The sequence below is a fragment of the Sinocyclocheilus rhinocerous genome, unplaced genomic scaffold (assembly GCF_001515625.1).
Source record: "Sinocyclocheilus rhinocerous isolate Xijiao unplaced genomic scaffold, SAMN03320098_v1.1 scaffold1252, whole genome shotgun sequence".
Lineage (NCBI taxonomy): Eukaryota > Metazoa > Chordata > Actinopteri > Cypriniformes > Cyprinidae > Sinocyclocheilus > Sinocyclocheilus rhinocerous.
The window spans coordinates 735,201-755,543 of NW_015640452.1; the positions used below are offsets into that span (position 1 = coordinate 735,201).

Consider the following 20,343-nt stretch of genomic DNA (forward strand, 5'->3'; position numbering starts at 1 on the left):
GTGAGGGGCGTAACATTTCCGTCTCACGCTTGAGGTATTCGGCCAATCACAACGCTCTGGATAGCTGGCCAATCAGAGCACACCTTGCTTTTCAGACTGATGAGCTTTGTAAAAATCGACGCGTTTCAGAAAGGCGGGGCATAGAGGAGCAACTACAATGTACAGTATGTGGAAAATAATTTGTTTTTTGAACCTTAAACCGCATAAACACATTTCATTACACCAAATACACAAAATAATGTTCTTTTTAGCAGCATCATATGACCCCTTTAATATTCCTGAAGGCTACCTTTAAGGGGTTGATCTAAGTGATTAACTGTATTTTTTTAATTGTGTTGTAACATAGCATCATTTTAGGTTATTTACAAAATATTTGAACCATATTGGTTATCAGCTAATATATGTTTGTTTGTTTGTTTTTTTATTTAGTGGCACCAATCCCTATTGGATATTTAATTGTTTAAGCTCATTTCCTTATTTTACATTTAAATTTCAATCGAACTCTCACTTTAAAATAAACTTTAAAAACACCTATAATTTAATAACGCTGTTGAATGTAAAATTTTAAATGAGTTGAATAAATACCTAAATTCACTGTTTTAAAATTAAAATGAGTGAATGAAGTGTTTTATTTCTTTCAGTAATTTACACTACTGTTTAAAAGTTTCGGGTCAGTAAGGTATTTTTCGAAAGTAATTACTAGTTTTATTCAGCGAAGTCACATTAAATTGATCAAAAGTGACAGTAAAAGGCATGTATAATATTGTTTATAATAGAAAAAATTATACTTCAAGTAAATGCTATTCTTTTGAACTTTCTTTTCATCAAAGAATCCTGAAAAAAAAATTATCATAGTTTCCACAAAAATATTGATATTTTCAACATTGATGATACTAATAAGAAATATTTCTTGAGCAGCAAATCAGCATATTAGAATGCTTTCTGAAGGATCATGTGACACTGAAGACTGGAGTAATGATGCTGAAAATATTAGTTTTTATTGTATTTTTGATCAAATAATAAATAAAACTATAAAATATCAATAAAATATATATAAATAATAAAATATATAATAAAATACATTTTTATATTTTGATAAAATATAAATAAAACATAAAAAAATTCATACTGACCCCAGACTTTTGAAGGCTAATGTATTTTTTTACAACATAATATCGAATTTTATTAGCGGCAATTACAAATAATTATTGGCTAATTGCTATTGGCCAATTGGTAAAACTGAAATTGGTGTAAACTGACATGGTTGAATATAGAAGAATAATCTATGGAGATGTTGTATGTGACAGTGAGAAGGAGAAGGTAACTTGTTTGCGCAGTCAGATAGAGGAGGCTGAGAGACTCGCAGAGGAGCTGAGACAGGAGAATGAACACTTGAAGATGACAGAGAGAGAAGGAGGAGGAGGAGAGAATTCAGCTGGAGAGAGAGAGACAGAAACGGTATGCTTATCCATCGATCACCGCTTAACATTATGCAGAATTAATTTAGGATGTGTGTATCATTAGAGCCCTGTTCAGTCATGCTCATCATGCTGAATTCTGCTGGTAAATAACTTGAAGTGTATCAGCATGGAGGCAGAGATGCTAGAAACCGCTCAGCTGTGACAGACTCGCACCCGTCTGGAGCTGCACAGCCGGCAGGGGAAGCTAGAGAGAGAGAAGCTGGACAGAGCACAAGCTGAGCAAGAGGTTGCCGACACTAAAGATTCTTTACTCAAGGTAAACTGATAGAGTGGAGAGAGGCATGACTGCCACAAAACATTCTCACAATTTCAGCAAGACCTCATCACTACTGTTCAAATGTTTGTTGTTGGTAAGGTTTTTTTTAATGATTTTGAAAGTCTTAATCACCTGCAAATAATAGTGTGGACAATCTGCTGAAAAGATCTGATTTGAGAAAAAATCCAATTTGCCTGCAGTCTAAACATAGACTTAAATCACCTTTCTTCCCCATTCTGATGCTTTGTTTGGACTTCAGCAGATTGTCTTGACCATGTCTATATGGCTAGTGAGTGTATATGTACATAAGCAAAACAGTTGTGTCAATTCACCCAAAACTCTCACACGCTGGCCCTGGGACATCAGGCAGTTCTGCCTGTTTAGATGGATCCATGGAGTTTTGTCCGAGTTGTGTTGTTTCCCGTCCTGTATTTTGTCACCCTTCCAAACCTCTCCATCATTCCTTTATGTCAGGGGTCTCCAAACTCGGTCCTGGAGGGCCGGTGTCCTGCAGAGTTTAGCTCCAACTTGCCTCAACACACCTGCCTGGAAGTTTCAAGTATACCTAGTAAGACCTTGATTAGCTGTGTGTTTAATTAGGGTTAGAGCTAAACTATGCAGGACACTGGCCCTCCAGGACTGAGTTTGGAGACCCCTGCTTTATGTTGTCCTCCATTTTCCCTCTCTCCTTCCTTCCAGGCACGGGAGTCATTACTGGCTCTGTCCTCCAGTCAAACCCAGCTCAAGAGGGAGCTGGCAGAAGATCGAGATGCCCTGGAGAAAATGGCTACTTTAAATGAAGCTCTGGCCAAAGAGAGAACTCGGTGTTCGTGCTCTGCAGGTTTGGCACGCAGGTTTAGCCCATCTTTAGCATAGATCACTTACACTGCCTAGGGGCGTGACCAAATCCCTGCAAGCTGCCACAGGCCTCTTGCCTGTAATTACTTGATTCAGCACCAGATTGCGTTGCTGGTAGGGCCAGGTTTGGGATGGAGGGATGAGAAGTGTGAGTTTTGTTTTCCTGACCCCTCATTTGGAGACGGAGGTGGCAGAAGTCCAGGCCCAGATCCAGGCATGTGGCACAGAGATAGCAGGTCTGCGCAGGGAAGTGAAGACCACGTCTCTAGAGGCCAACGAATTAAGGTGCGGCTTTGTGAAACAGAGGGACATATTTAAAAATTCATAACAGACAAGTCAACTGATGAAAAGGCTATAGATGTGATGTAAATCAGAGTCTGCGGAGTATGTTAGCATGGAAGCATTTGCTTCATAATTATAATGGTGGAAATGCGAAATAAAAAAGAATGTATTTCATATATTATAACACTACTAAACTTTGAATATTTTGATATAAATAGTGTTTATATTGCCTACCCCTTACCTGTACCTGCTTGTTATGCACAAGGCAGAGTAAAATATGTTTGTGTGATAGGCAGTTTAAAATCTGTAGATGAAGTGTGTCTGTGACTCTAAATGACAGCTAATCAGGTCCCTAATGAGCTTGTATGAGTTTGGTAGGAATACTAATGAATACATGGGGCTTTAGATGACACTATAAATGTCTGCGTTTATCTCAACAGCTGTTATATTTGGCTGTCGTATGTTGGCCCTGTGTTTTCTCAACCAGTGATTCTTTACTGCAATTTGTGTTCATGATCCCACTGTGTTCCAGGGAACAGAGAGAGACTGATCTGAAAACACGGCAGCAGCTCAGAGTCCGAGAGAGAGAGCTGGAGAATGAGCTGGAGACAGAGAGGGAGGAAGGTGACTGCTCTCACAGAAGAGAAGAAGAATAATGAACAAAGGATTGCAGAGGTGAGAAACTTGGACAATACTGACTGCTTGCAAACTAGATTCAGAACTCAAAAAAAAGGAAGTAAACATTGTGTTCTAACTAGGTGCAAGGTGGCAAGTTTCCAAGAAATTCTCTCTATACATGTAAGTATATATTAATTAAATTATCAATTAAAAGAACAGATTTTACTTAGTGTTTACTAAAAATTCCCAAAAAATTGTAAAACCAAAATGTGACCCTGGCTTGGACCACAAAACCAGTCATAAGGGTCAACTTTTCGAAATTGAGATTTATACATAATCTAAAAGCTATCCATTGATGTATAGTTTGTTGGGATAGGACAATATTTGGTCGAGATACAACTATTTGAAAATCAGTAAATATAATTTAAATTAAAATAATAATACAAATAACAAAAAGTTTCAGTTATTGTACTTGTACAATTAATATAAAATCAAAATAATTGTACAGTTATTTGTTTGTTGAGTAGCTGTGCAATATAAGGTGAGAGGTCATAAAAGACTAAATAAGATCATTGAGTCCTTATCACCCTAGGTTTTTGATAATGATGGGCTTTTGTGTATATTATTCTGTACACATATTCTCCATTTTTGAATACTTCTTGTTTTTTGGGTCTACTCATGGACAGTGATGTTTTTCAGTTACCTCAGCAGTGCAGCACTGTGATGAAGGAGTTGCAGAGTGTCCAGGCAGAACTGCTCAAAGCAGCAGAGAAGAGCTGAACAAGAGAAAGACAACCTAATTAGAGAGAGACAGAGACTAGAGGACACAGTATGTTCACTGGAGAGAGAGAAGGAGGAACTCAAACAGGTCAAAGAGGAACTCAGGTATAATGAAACTGAGTCCGTGTTAATTTGTTTAAAAAAAGACACTTTCTCATAAAACAACATACTAACAGCTCAGTATTCTTTTATACTAGTCTTTTCAAGCTTTATGAGGACATTTTTGTTAAACATATTTAAACTTACTTTTGTTATTAAAGTGTCATCCTTTTTGTCAGACAATTCGATATAACCAATTAAAACACATTCTTAATAGAAAAAAGTTGCTAGGTTGTTACCTTTAAAATCAACATCAACTGTTTTATGTTGAATCTGTATAACTAGATTAGAATCTAATAAAATGAAATAGATCAAACATATTAAATGGGTATTTCAAACAGATATTAGTATTGATATATATTTTAAAAGGGCATTGTTTGAACCATTTTTGTACCAATCCCCTATCAGTTTCTAACCTGCTGCGGTCTCTTTTCAGAGATGTGGTAGCATGCCTCCAGAAGCAGATTGCACAGGTTCAGGAACAGGCCTCAAGTTTGGAGGTGCAGTGCAGTCAGCTACAAACACAGGTGGAAACGCTCACACAGACCAAAGATGTCTTGCAAGGTCGGACTGTTTTATTATTTAAAAAAAAACCTTCTCATTGGCTGTTCACTTTATTGGTTTAATATGTTGGTGTATATTTGTGTGTAATTAAAATGTTACATTTTTCTCTATTAATTGTGTAGGAGAGATTCAGTGTCTACAGACAGACTTGGAGAGAAAGAGAGACAGCACAAAGAGAACGGGAAAGAAAAGAAGCAACAGAGGAAAGAAGGAAGAGTGAAAGAGAGATAGAAAACTGGCAGTCGGAATGCAAGAGGATTCAGAGAGATGTTGAACAAGAATCACAGAAAAACAAAGTACAAGCAGAAGAAAGCAAAACAGAGAGAGAAATATGTCAAAAAGAGAGAGAAGCTCTGAATACAGAACTCGGCCAGAAAGATGGAGAAGTGGAGATACTGAGGAACAAGATTGATGTCTTGTTAAAAGAAAAAGAAGAGCTTTCAGACATCTTAGATAAAAGAAACACAGAAATTGAGAAACTACAAACGAAATCAGCAGTAGAGCAGAAAACAACCAAACTAAGACTGAGAGAAGCGTGTGATGAGATTGAGCGATGGAAGGAGAGAGAAAATGAGGTTCAGAGAGAGAAAGAAGAGTTAAATCAGAAGTTTATAGAAAGTGTGGAAAGAGAAAGTCAGAACCTCAAGGTCACAGAGCGAGAGAAGGCAAAGATGTCTGATCTACTGAAAAAGAAGGAGGATGAAATACGAAAGAGAGGAGAGGATATCGAAGAGTTAAAATCGAAAGTCCAATCACACGAGAGAACAATTGAGAGTCTGGAAATAGAGTTACAAGAGAAAGAGACCTTGGAGAGTAGATTAGAAGCCCTGGAGAAACACAACACTCAACTAAAAGAGAGGGAAATGGAGAAAATAAGAGAAAATGAAACCAAACAAAAGAAAAGAGATGAGCAAGAGAGGGAGAAAGAAATGAGGTGGAGAAGACAGTTAGAACAGAAAGACTTTTGACTTGATAGAGATCAAAAGCAGAATACTGATGAACTGATGAGAGATAAAGAACATATCTCATTACTTGTGGAAGAAAGAGATAAAGATGTGGAACAATTTCAAACTATGTTGTCTAAAGAAAAGAGAACTCTTGAACTGCGACTGAAAGAGGTGAAAGACAATGTGGAGTGGTGGAAGAGACGAGCTGACAACATAGAAAAAGTGAAGGAGAGCGTAAACCGGGTTGCTGAAAGAGAGAGGACAGAACTAAGAGAGCTTCTTAGAGAAAGAAAGGAAGAGGTACAAAAGAGAGGAGAGGACATTGGTGATCTCAAAGGTAGAATTCAGTCATTAGAGGTTATCATAGAGAAACTAGAGGCTGATGTTGAGCAGAAGGACGAGCAACTTAAACTTCTAAAGGAGCAATACTCAAAGATGAAAGAGAAGGAGATGGAGAAACAAAGAGAGGTGGACAGGCAGCAACTGGAGCTTAAGGAACAGCAGAAACAACTGAAAAGAGAATTAGAAGATCTCAATACCAAAATGGAGGCAGTCATTCAAGAAAAAGAGGAGACACTAGAAAGGGTGGAAGAGAGAGATAGTGAGCTAAAAGAATTGCTCACACAAGAACAGAAGATGTCTGAACAGAAGCTCAAAGCAGAGCACGAAGAGGTAAACAGGTGCAAAGCCAAGTTAGCCGAAATGGAATGTGACCGGATGAACTCAGAAGAAGAGAGAAGGAAAAGACAGGAGATTGAGGAAAGAGATAGAGAGCAGATACTGAGAGGAGAGTTCCTTCAGAAGGAGACAGAGTTGGGGCAGAGACTGAAGATTGATGAACTGAACCAGGAGAATGAGGAGGGCAGGAAGATGAGAATGGAGCAACAAGAAGACCTTGAATGCCAAACTGGCCTCCTACGAGATGCTGAGGTGGAGGCACAGGCACTGAAGAAGAGTTTACAACAAAAAGAAAAAGAGGGCTGAGAGAAAAGCTGCATGAAGCCGAGCAGAGGAATCTTGAAGTTTCAAGCAGTCTACGAGAGTCTGAAACGGCACTGGAGAAGGAAAAACATCAACAGCGAGAGAAAGAGGAGACACTTATGGACTGTAATCAGGAGCTACTATTAGTCAGGCGTGAGCGAGATCAAGAGAGGGAGACTGTTGAAAATCTGAAGAAACTTATAGGCGAACAGGGCAAAGAGGTGAAGTCGCTGAAAGAAAAACTGGATGAACGGTTAGGAGAGTGGGAATTTTGTCACAACTGCTGCAGGAGAGCCGAGGGGAAGCACAAGTGCTTGAATCCAGGGCAGAGAACAGTGAAGAGGAGAAACAAAGATTGATGAGGTCTTTAAGTCAGATTGAAGATGAGAGGAGGCGTCTGGAGACCCAACTGAGAGATGAAAAAACAGAAGGGGAAAGGCTGAGAGCCAGGCTTGAAGATCTGCAAAAAAGTCAACATATCCTGATGGTGGAGAAGATGGAATGTGTGGAGAAGCTTGGTGCTTGTGTACGAGAGCTGGAGGAGGAGAGAGACCATCTCTCAGCAGAGCTTCAAAGGAAAGAGAGAGAGATTGAGGCTCTGAGAGATGAAACGCTTCGAGAGAGGCGAGAGAAGGACAGGATAAGCTCTTTGCTGAATGATGCAAAAGAAAGTAAAGAAGCACTGGCTGCCCAGGTGGATACTTTACAAGAACAGGTGGTTAATCTTTCAAGAACCAAAGAACAAACCAGGTCAAAAATCCAGGAACGAGAAGAGCAGAACCAGAAAATACGAGAAGACCTGATTGCAGACCTTCAGGAGATGGCGACTCTGAAGGAACTGCTAGAAGAGAGTCATCGTGAGGGAGAGAGACTCCGGTCCATGATGCAGGAAAAGAAGGACGAGTTGGTCCGAAGCAGAGTGGAAGGCTTTAGGCGGCACAGATCAAAACCAAAGATCTTCTACTAAAAAGTCCAGATGCTAGAGAAGAAAAAACAGGAGCTTAAAGGAACACTCCACTATTTTTGAAAATAGGCTCATTTTCCAACTCCCCTAGAGTTAAACAGTTGAGTTTTACCGTTTTCGAATCCATTCAGAAAAAGTGCTACAGCTAGACCCGGAGATCGGCTGAATGGATTCGAAAACGGTAAAACTCAACTGTTTAACTCTAGGGGAGTTGGAAAATGAGCCTATTTTCAAAAATAGTGGAGTGTTCCTTTAAGACCACTCTGCAGCTACAAGAAGAACAACTTAGGAAGAAAAACGAGGAAGGTTTGCAAGGGAAGGAACAAATGCAGCGAAGACAGGAGAAGTTATTAGAAGAATTGGCGACCATGAAGAGCATAGCAGAGCAGAGAGAGGCTAGAATGGACATCCTGGAAAATCAGAGGACTGAACTCAGCTCTTTAGCGGGAGAAAGGACCGGAGAATCAGAGGAACTGAGCAACAGATTCAGAGAGCTGAGACAGGAGGTGAACAGACTAAGAGAGGACAGAAGAAGAGAGAGTAAAGATTGGGAGGAACGCCAAAGAGAAAATATAGAGAAACAAGGTGCGTTAGAGGGATTGGAGCTCCTCAGAAAAAGACTGAGTGAAAAGGAAAATGAGATAGAATTGATGAAAGAGAAATATGAAAATGAGACCAGAAAAAGTGAGAAATTTCAGCAACCGGAGGAGCAAAACATAAGACAACTAGAATTATTGTCACAGAGACTGAAGGACAAAGAAACTGAGTTGGAGAGTATTTGAGAAATGGCGTATAAAGAACAATCAGCAAAACTTAGATTGCATGATCAATTTGAAGATGAGAAAAGAAATACCAAGATATTGAGGGAAAAAATGGAAACCTTAGAGAAAGAGAAACAAGAGATTGAGACCAAAATGGAAGAGGTTTTACGTAATCTTAGAGAATCTGAAAAGAAAAACAAAGGAACAAAGACGGATAGTGGCCACGGTACTCTAGAGATAAATACTGAATATCAGTCTCATGACAAATTGTTAGAGACAGACACTTAGAAAGGACCTTACAAAAAAAGAACAGGAAATAGAGTTTGAGGACCAAGGCTCAGACCCTGCAGACTGAGATTGACAGACTGCACTCCACAATAAGAAATGAGAACATAAAAACTGGACCCCCAGAGAATGAGGACTAAAGGCTAAGGCTAAAGGAACAAATTTCCTCTGTCCTTTTAGAAAAGGAGGAGAGAGACAGACTCCTCCAAGAGAAGGATGTTGAAGTATGTGCTCTTAAAGAGCGAGTTGAGGAGCTGAGTAAAGACAGGGGCCGTGTCAGGACAGCTCTGGAGAAAACTGAATCCATGCTGATTTACTATAAGAAGAGGCTGGAACAGCAGGATCATAAGAGAGGGCAAGCAAAAGCTGATACGTCACAGGTTAGTAAGACAGAGACATCCCTAAGTTTCAAATAGCTAGCATAAAATGTGTCATTATGGTCACAATTAAAAGTACATATTTGTGTAGTTGTGCTGATATGGCCTTGAACTTTATTCAGACACCCACTGGTGTGGATGCAGCAAAAGCTAAAGATTTCAGCTACAGAATATAAAAATTCTTTCATTTTTTTTTCAATCAACCATAATTAGTGTATTCTTTGACTGAAAGTGTCCAAAAATACTGGCTTATATAGGAAGCGAGTACTATTTAGCTGTTACTAAACATTACTGAGTGCACCTTTATATATGAATTGGTTTTTGATTATCTTGTATATAATTAAGACTAGTATCTGGAACTCCCAGTTGAGCAGGGACCGTTCAGAAGTATGGGTCAGTAAGTTTTTTTTTTTTTAAGAAATTAACAAGGATGCAATAAATTTATCAAAAGGACAAAAAAGACATTTGTTACAAAACATTTCTAGTTCAAATAAGTGCTGCTCTTTTGAATTTTCTTTTCAGCAAAAATCCTGAAAAAATGAGTTATGGTTTCCACAAAAATATTAAGCAGCACAAATGTTTTATAACATTGACAATAATAAGAGTGTTTGAGCATTCTTTGAGTATTTAAAAAAAAAACATTTAAAAAAAATGTTACTTACCCCAAACTTTTGAACAATAGTGTACATTTTGTAGCTTCTTTTTTTCTCCCGCAATCCACTTTCTTGTACCAAAAGCATTGATTCATTTAATTATTTTATTTTTGACCCTTTGTGTCCCCTTAATACTAACTAAATGGGCTTTTGTTGCTGTTGTGTCTTTAGGACTTCTTTATGTACATGATTGGCTAAACATTCTGAATATGAAGCAAGGAAAAACACCCTTACCATGTCACTGAATATTGAATAAGCTGTTGATAAAATGTAAACATGGCCAGTCATGGCTGTGAAATCATGTTACGGGACAAACAAGACGTGAGACGTACGGATCCATTTGCAAGCTTTATTAAGGGTGTGGTCAAAACAGGCGAGGGTCAGGCAATGGCAAACAGGTATATAGAAGACAAATCAAGAGCAGTCCAGTAAACAAGCGAGGGTCAGTCGACGGCGAACGTAATCCAACAGGGGCGAGACTAGAGAATATTAAGCAGCACAAATGTTTTATAACATTGACAATAATAAGAGTTTGAGCATTCTTTGAGTATTTAAAAAAAAAAACATTTAAAAAAAATGTTACTGACCCCAAACTTTTGAACAATAGTGTACATTTTGTAGCTTCTTTTTTTCTCCCGAAATCCACTTTCTTGTACCAAAAGCATTGATTCATTTAATTATTTTATTTTTGACCCTTTGTGTCCCCTTAATACTAACTAAATGGGCTTTTGTTGCTGTTGTGTCTTTAGGACTTCTTTATGTACATGATTGGCTAAACATTCTGAATATGAAGCAAGGAAAAACACCCTTACCATGTCACTGAATATTGAATAAGCTGTTGATAAAATGTAAACATGGCCAGTCATGGCTGTGAAATCATGTTACGGGACAAACAAGACGTGAGACGTACGGATCCATTTGCAAGCTTTATTAAGGGTGTGGTCAAAACAGGCGAGGGTCAGGCAATGGCAAACAGGTATATAGAAGACAAATCAAGAGCAGTCCAGTAAACAAGCGAGGGTCAGTCGACGGCGAACGTAATCCAACAGGGGCGAGACTAGAGGGATAATCCAGGTACAAAGCAAAGGTCCAGGCAGGGGCAAACAGTATCCGAACAGGGCAAGACGAGAGAGGTAATCCAAAGTACACAGGCAATGATCAGAAGACGAGGAAACAGACAAGGCAAGACTAGGCTAGACTAAGAAACTTAAAGCAGGCTCCGTAACGTAGCTATCACAACTAGCGATATGCGCATACAATACTCGGCAGCCTGAAAGGGATCTGAGTGAGTGTTATATAGTGAATGTGTGATTGGTTACAGCTGTGTGCAATCAGTGCTGTGTGCAAACAGTGCAATGGATGATGGGATATGTAGTCCGGGATGACATACAACAGTTTGTGGAGTGTGAGAGTCAATGTAATGGAAGGGTGACCTCTGGTGGTGATTGAACGGAAGTCCATGGACAGGATTCGTGACACATCACCAGTGTGACAGTTTCTAAATTAGACATTTTTCGGCTTAGTTTCCTTAAATGGTGTGGGTGGACTGTGGAGGGAGCTTTGTTTTGAGCCATAGAATATTTATACATAGTACTCTTTTAATTCAAGAAACCAAGGACAACCAAGGAAACCATGACATGTCCCCTTTGAACACACTATTCAGTGAATGGGTAGTTTATGACGAATTGTTTTGGGCAATATTAATAGGAGAAAGAGCTTGAACCAAAGGCCCAGTCCGTAAATGAAGTGGAGACAGACTCTGCTGTGCAGGGGTGTCTGTCAGCGATGCAGCGGGCCGTGGCACAACTGGAGGTGGAACAGAACCTTCTGCAGAAGAAAAACAATCATCTGGAGAAGAAGATTGAGAGACTACGAACTGAGCGACAGCACCTGAGAGAGACGCTGACTCAGGTATGTGCACGGCTCACAAAGGGACCATATATTATGATGTCAGTATGATTCATATGCGTGATTACTGTATATATTTGGCCATCACCAGGTTGAGCTGGAAAGGGGGAAACTGAGGCATCAGCTGTCACAGACAGAAGCTGGAGTTCTGGTATGATGGAGAGAATACATTTGTTTTGTTCTGGTCTTCTTTCTGTGTGATGGATTGTCACAGTACCCAATATTTGGAATATATTATTATTATTATTACAATATAAATTTGTTAGCTTTAACAACCAGTGTTATTTTAGAATTATTTATATACTTTTATAGTATTTATTAATATTTTTATTAGCTTTTATTTTTTATATATTTATATTTTCAGTTTTCATTTAAAATTTAGTTTAAGTTTTACCCATGTTATTTTATTAGTTTTTTAATAGTTCTATGTAGCTTTAATTTACTTAATTTCTTAGAGTTGCCAGGGTATCATTTATAATATTATTAAATTTTTTGTTGTCTAATAGTTAACTAATACTTGCTTTATTTTATTTTAGCTTTATTTCATTTACCGAAAACAATTTAATAGTTTTAGGTAAAAATAACAACACTGTTAGTAACATGCTAATACCAAACTATTACAATCACTTGTGTTTTATGTGTCTTTTTGTGTTAATTGCTAATGAAAAAGCAAAAATAGTTAAATAGTGTGCTGTATAGGCCCTGTCAGATGGTACCGAAAAGGAAGAGCTTAAACGTCTCAGAGTCCGAGTCAATGAACTAGAGGAACAGGTTTGTCCTTAACACTTAGCACAACTGTTCATTTGTATTTTGCCATATAAAATAGCCTCAAAACTTAAACCCAATTTCTAGGTTCATCATCTTCGTCTCATGTTGGTCATGGACCATCAGCAGAGGGCAGAGTTCATCGATCGCTCTCTGAAGAACAGCCAGAGTCTGATGTCTCTGAGACAGGGTAAACGAGTCTCTAGCTGCGGTGTCCCAGCGGCCCATCCCCTCAGTGCTGGAATCAGAGACACATGGGCTGGACAGGAGCATCAGAGAGGAAGAGCTCCGAATGTCTCTCAGCCAAAGCTAAAGAAATAAAACACTCCTTTATATCTAATGACTATTATATAGTTCGTTTAACACCATATTGTTGCACTTAATATTAAGTAATTCTAGCTGTGAGCCTAAGATTTATTTCACACTCAGGGTCTGAAATTGTTTTACTTTTACTGTTACTTTACATATATTTATGTATTTTAAAAAAATAATTTCAATATGTTGTAAATCATTCTTAAAATGCTAACCAGCTACAAAATATCAGCTCAAGGCAACTACTTTAGATGACAACGTTCAGGTTTACATCTGTCAGATAATTGTACAGCTGAAAGCTTTGCAGTCGTGTTTACAAAACTCTTCAAAGCTATTCTGTCAGTGTTATGTGTGCAATATAAGCAATCTGTTTAATGAAATGTAATACTGTGGGTTATTTTAAAAAAAATTGTTTTTTTAAATAAACTTAAAAAAAAAAAAAAAAAGCCCAGGGTATTGGGTTTGATTACCAGGGAATGCATGAACTAATAGTGTATACACCGAACGCAACCTAAGTTGCTTTGGGTAAAAGCAAAATGCATAAATATAAGTGCTTTTACAATAGTTGTTACAGCATGCATACCGTCAGATCTGTGTGGTATGTGTGACGGCGTCTCTCTTGAAAGTCAGAGTCTTAAAATGAATTACAGAGCACTTGAATTTAATGACAGGGTTATGTAATTTAAAGGCTCTCATGCTCCTGTTGCTTTACTTCATATGAACTCTTACAGACTGTAAGTCACCAGGGGGCGCTGTTTGTTTGGAAACATTGTGTGGCCTCAATCACCCGCATAGCCAAACCTACATGCTTGTCGTAGTCTAATCTTACTCAATTGACAGGACCAACCGTAATCAACAAAAATGTACTGGCACGTCATCTGACTCTGGTGGCCAGTTTAATATAGTATCGTTGCATACGTGGGTGAAATTAATGAAAACATGACTAGGTATATTTAATTACAAAATAAATAAATATTCAATGTTACATTTTTTTTTTTCAAATTTGTAATAAGCATTTATGTAAAAATATTGGGAAAGAAAAAGTAATTGAACTTCTGATACACATACATAATTCTCATTGCATAATAATGATTGCATTGTAATCATTCAGAACTCTTATAAAAAATGTATATAGTTAATTACGGGTTACTACTGTAAAATAATCAGATAATTATGGGATTTCTTTCAAACAGCGGTTCTCAAGACACTCCATTTCCAACACAAATGCCGGAAATGCGCTAATTTACCCGAGCAGACTCTGACCGGCGATCAGTTTACCGACCATCATCGACTGAGACTCACTGCGCTGTTTATTAAAGGCCTCTGTCGCTTTGGATCGGACTCAGTGTCGCTCCTGTTCGGCCGCTTGAACCGACCGATGGGCTCGACTCCTTCTGTCGTAGATTTGCTTCAGTTCAGACACATTATTTTGGCATTAATGCAGGAATAAAATCAGATAAAGCCAGGAAATGTCGGGCATGTCGTCAGCTCGTGAAACTAAACATCGACTGAAGCGGACTGACACGAAGAAACCTGACCCATATTAAGAAAGCCTACTCGAGCGCCTGGACCAGAACCTAATGCATCGAAACTAAATCTTGTTTATAAACACCGATAACAACCGAGACGCGATCACAGCAGGTTTTGAGACCTCTCTTAAAAGGCTGAAGACATGCGAGGAAGTGGATCACATACATTGCATTAAGTATAATCGCTCAAACTCCGAACCAGCATGGAGAACATGCGTTTATAATCTATTTATCACAGCACACACAAACCCAAAATCTGCTGGAACTTTTTTTTTTTGGAGCTGAACCCATCGAGAAACACCAGGACCATCATCAGGATGAGAGTGCGGATCCTAAACCGAACATCAGTGCTGTCACTGGGGCTGTGCTCAATGCTTCTGCTCAGTGCTGTGGCTGGTAAATATGCTTCAGAGCTACATTTCTGCATTGTAATCATTCAGAACTCTTATAAAAAATGTATATAGTTAATTACGGGTTACTACTGTAAAATAATCAGATAATTATGGGATTTCTTTCAAACAGCGGTTCTCAAGACACTCCATTTCCAACACAAATGCCTCCATATCGGCTCAGATATTTCCTCTGGTATTTCTACTGTACCTTTGACAACGTTGCTTGTTTGCAAGCTTTTTTGTTAACAGAAACTGGGAGTGTTGATATATTGAATGAATTATTAACCCCGATTCATTTTGTAATTCCTGAAGATCCAATATTCTCATTCTGTATGTTCTTCAAAAAAAATAAATAAATAAAATACAGAAATCATTGAGAAGGAAAACATTTATTTCATTTCAGTTTACATCTTATTTTTAGTAAGTTAAAATAAAAGGACTTTTATCACAGCACACACAAACCCAAAGGCGTCTAAAATCATGCACTGCCTCCAAACCTTCATTTGCACGTCTCATTTCGGACTGTTCCCTCCGAGCACATGAGTTTGAACTTCGGTCGATAAAGAAGAAGGGGGGAAAAGAAAATCTGCTGGAACTTTTTTTTTTTGGAGCTGAACCCATCGAGAAACACCAGGACCATCATCAGGATGAGAGTGCGGATCCTAAACCGAACATCAGTGCTGTCACTGGGGCTGTGCTCAATGCTTCTGCTCAGTGCTGTGGCTGGTAAATATGCTTCAGAGCTACATTTCAAATATTTACCCGTGATATGTACAGAGTCCATGTTACATTATTTGCAGATTTAAGCGCATGTTGTTCATCAGAGTCACGCGTTGTTGCATGGACGCTGTAATGTGAAGTGAACTGAATCGGTTCACTGTACAAATGTGAACTGTCAGAAGTGTCGTTCTTCATATTGCTTCGCTGGTTTATTATTACCAAGAGATGTGTTGTGTTGGATCTAGTTTCAATGTCAGTTTCATGGCTTGAAGGGGGTCTTCTGTGTGTTAGTCTAGTTTAGTTAAACCAAAGTGGATTTACTTTGAATTTGTCAGAAGTTACACAAACAGGTGCTTTTATTAGCCTACTAGGCTACTCGTAAAGAAACGTTAGAACTAAATCAGAGAATATCTCTGCATATATGCAGAACTTACTTGGTTATATGTAGTATTACATGCACATATTTGTTTTAGAGCAGGTTTTGTGATGCAATAATTAGTTTGTGTAGTCTTTACATTAGCACTGTGGTGAGCTGCATTTCCCCAAAACATTAATGTTTGGTGCAGCTGTGGTACCATAGCACAGTTATGGTGTCAAGTGGTAATATTATGGTCCACGTTTCTGAATTATTACCTTATTCATGCATTAATGTATTTACACGCTACTATGCCATAGCACTATCCTGGCACATGTCCTAAAAACCTCTGTATCGCCATTCATTGACTTTATTTATTGCGCTGTTTTGTCTGTATTTTGAATGTTTTTGTCTTTGTATGCAGCAAATGCATTGACAAAATGTCTCCTGGTATATTAATCTAGACTGGTAGTTTTCAGTCAAAGTGAAAATGACCTGTAGCCTGTGATGTTTTATGTTGAATACTGCTTTCGGTAGTTTGATGGCAGTGTAATGACTTGAATGGTGTTTAAGACTATTAAACTGAAGTGGTTTGACTCTGCATTGGACAGTTACACAAGCAGGTGCTTTTGGGGATAACTAGAAAGAAATTTCATATATGCAGAACTTACTTGGTTATATTTAGTATTACATGCACATATTTGTTTTAGAGCAGGTTTTGTGATGCAATAATTAGTTTATGTAGTCTTTACATTAGCACTGTGGTGAGCTGCATTTCCCCAAAACATTAATGTTTGGTGCAGCTGTGGTACCATAGCACAGTTATGGTGTCAAGTGGTAATATTATGGTCCACGTTTCTGAATTATTACCTTATTCATGCATTAATGTATTTACACGCTACTATGCCATAGCACTATCCTGGCACATGTCCTAAAAACCTCTGTATCGCCATTCATTGACTTTATTTATTGCGCTGTTTTGTCTGTATTTTGAATGTTTTTGTCTTTGTATGCAGCAAATGCATTGACAAAATGTCTCCTGGTATATTAATCTAGACTGGTAGTTTTCAGTCAAAGTGAAAATGACCTGTAGCCTGTGATGTTTTATGTTGAATACTGCTTTCGGTAGTTTGATGGCAGTGTAATGACTTGAATGGTGTTTAAGACTATTAAACTGAAGTGGTTTGACTCTGCATTGGACAGTTACACAAGCAGGTGCTTTTGGGGATAACTAGAAAGAAATTTACAAGCAAAGTTTCTTGATGGTTGGTTTCACAATCAGATGCTATTTTTTCAGGCTGTTGGACATCTGGTTTATGAGGATTCAGAATACATAATTGCAAATATTGACTGGGCAGTTTTATTTGTGATAAATGCTGGCAGTAGTGTAGTGTAGGATCAAGTTGAAAGTAAGGCTGTGTGTACAGTATGTATATATCATCATTATCAGAGAGTGTGTTTTGTGTTCTTGTCTCTTGCATTCATACAGATCAGTTCGACCTTGTTGTGTGTCGGCCATTAGAGCCTGTTTACCCAGTTGATATGGATATGCAGTTAGTCATCAGATCAGAGGCATGTGATATTGTACCATTGTTTTGAGACCCTAGAAAAGTCCCTAAAAATTGCAGGAATGTGATGGATGGATATATTTTCCCATGTTGTGTGCAATGATTCGTTCAAGCCTTTTCCCTAATCAAGCATCAATCACAAGACATACAGAGTTTTGTGGGTTAGTGTTTAATTCTAACTCTGTCTCCACAGGTACAAGAGATTAGGGAGAGGATGGGAGGAGAAGGATGAAAGTGTCAGTTGTGCTATCCCTTAAAGGTGCATCCAGTAATTTTCCCCAATTATAATATTTTACTTGCATTAGAAAAAGACTCCAGTCATATGTAGCCTCGAAAAAGCTGTTTCATGGAGTGGGTTGCTCCCTCATGGAGGCTGCCATGTTGCGATCACATGAACAAATGTGTCATGCAATTTTAAAGAGTTCTGTGAACACTAATAATAACCATTTGTAAATATTTTGTTTACTTTTTTTGTTTGAAATAAATTCTGTTATTTAGAATTTTCTATTTATCAAAGAGTCTTGGAAAAAAATTTATCACGGTTTCTTAAAAAATATTAAAATTAAACTTTTTCAACATTGATAGTAATAAGAAATGTTTCTTGAGCCCAAATAAGTTGTAATAATATTGTATAATATTACTGATTTTACTGCATTTTTAAAATTAAATAAATGCAGCCTTGGTGAGCATAAGAGACAAATCAATAAAAAATCTCCCGAACCCAAACTTTTGAACAGTAGTGTAGACGAATGTAAAGGAATACAACAAAAGTCAACCAGGCAGCTCTGATGAGAAATGGAAAAGCATGTCAATGTTGATTTGTCAGTATAAAGTCCAAGACCACTAGGATGAGTAAGAGCCAGCAAAATATAACCCAAATATTACTGAGTGCATCTTTAAGTTGAATGGAGAGCAAGATTCTGAGTTAGAGAATATTCCCTTTGGGAATATGCAGGATTTATATACAGCATGCGCTTTTCAAAACTCAGGATCTGTGAAAGCACAAAGCACCACATGATTTATTCCAATGTGTCACTTTGACCTTAGAGTCCTGTAACCTTACTGAGGTACATTGATGTGACAGATGGCAATATCATGATCCACATTACTGAATGTTTACCATATTCAAATACTATGGTACATGGTACTTCAAAGGACAATGGTCCTATAATGGAACATGTTCAAAACGTTAATATTGCCATGGAACTTTGTTGTTAGTGCTGTTTGTTTTGTCAGTGTTTTGTCTTTAAATGCAGCAAGTGCATCCACAAAATATTTCCCTTTATATATTAATACAGATAGTTTCCGGTCATGCAAATAACCCCAGTATTATTTTTTTGAGAAAATAAAAAGCTAAAAGCAAAATGTTGTTTTTACAGTTATTATGAGTCATAACTTCAGCTATGATTTTCAATTTATGGTCTAATAAACCCCCACCCACAAATGGCACATTCATATCTCCCATGTAGTCCATCTCTAGAACGAAAGCTTCTTGGCAAATTCTTTCAGCTCCGTGTCATCGCCATACTGATTTTTCTTAGTTAAAGTAGCCTAATCGTACTGGGGTCACATATTCCACCATCATCTGTCCAGCCAACCAACATGTCCTATGAGGAATGCACTTTCAGCTTTGCGGTTTTGACCACAGAGGTAATACCACACAATGAGGTTACAATGGAGACAGACACAGTAATTAAAATGTGGTCTTCTTGTCCAACCATGCTGGTAAACTGGTTCGAGGGCTCATCAAGCTCATTTTAAAGCCGTTAGGAGCTGCCACAGAGATTTAGATCTGAGTTAGACCCTGGACGGGTAGTTAGTTTCACTTGAGGGAGTTTAGCACTGTAATGCCACAGTTAGGCCTGGGCCCTGCAGAAACCAGTGAGAGGACGGTTTGTCGAGCATGGAAAAGATTAAGATGAAGGGGAGGCTGTGCTGTGTGTGAGAGTCATTACCCCGTCTGTGACCGCTGTGAAAGCATGAAGCTATGGATCTTTTGCCACTCTGGTAAGCCCATCAGCACTCATTACTCACACACACTCGCATATGTGTAACATAACCATTAAGGCTCTGGTGATAGTTCATACGCAGTATTGGCACTTTTTAGAGACGACGTGCCGTGGTATGAGATTCTAGCCGGGCCATGAAGAGAGATATTGTGTTCTTGATCAAGGACGTTCTGTGGAGCATCCAGTACTGTGCATCAATTACTGGATAATGGGCTGTGCACCATGTTAGAAACACGTCTTGACCTTAAGTCTTAAGTCTTAACCTTGCTGCCAAACTAGCAACTTATTTCATGTACAGTGGCAGAATTCCTTAGGCTTTGCCATGTTTATTTCTGTACAAAATAGTAACTTTGAAAATGTTTTGGTACCATTTACATTGCATTTTTACATGCTTTTATCCAACGTAACTTTGTACACAAGTTTATAATACAGGATTATAATATTAAGTGTCTAATAAAGTATCTAATACATTTATTAGCACTCGTGCATGTTTTTAACTTGGTACAATCTAACACTGCTTTTTTGAACGTATATATCATGACAGTACCATGTTTTCTGTACATGTACCATGACAATACCATGGTTTTTAGTCAGGAAAATTAGTATGTCCATTTATTCTTGAAAGTACCTTGGAAAAACCATGTAAATAGTGGTACAAGAATGATAATAATCATCATATCGTGGGTCTTCAACAGGGGGTCTGGTAGTCAGGTAGTTCTTAAACTAATTTTTGTAAAAAAAAATAATTGTTAAACGAAATGTAATATTAAAGGGGTGGTTCACTGTTTTTTTCTTTAGGCTTGATTGTGTTTATGGGGTGCAGTCTAACGTGTTAATGCTTCATTTAAAAAAAAAAAACAACAACATTATTTTTCACAT

General features: G+C 38.1%; 1 protein-coding gene and 1 pseudogene across 2 annotated transcripts in view; both read left to right on the forward strand.

Annotated features, from left to right (window-relative positions):
- Positions 1-12,892, forward strand: part of LOC107752909 (trichohyalin-like) — a 26,587-nt pseudogene extending 13,695 nt beyond the window's left edge.
- Positions 12,893-15,275: 2,383 nt separating this feature from the next.
- The window catches only part of bmpr2b (bone morphogenetic protein receptor, type II b (serine/threonine kinase)), a 75,402-nt gene continuing 70,334 nt past the window's right edge, over positions 15,276-20,343 (forward strand). For both annotated transcript variants that reach the window (XM_016568961.1, XM_016568962.1), the window contains exon 1: positions 15,276-15,538. In XM_016568961.1, the coding sequence (XP_016424447.1) occupies positions 15,460-15,538 (79 nt within the window). In that variant the 5' untranslated portion in view covers positions 15,276-15,459. The remainder of the gene's footprint in view (positions 15,539-20,343) is intronic.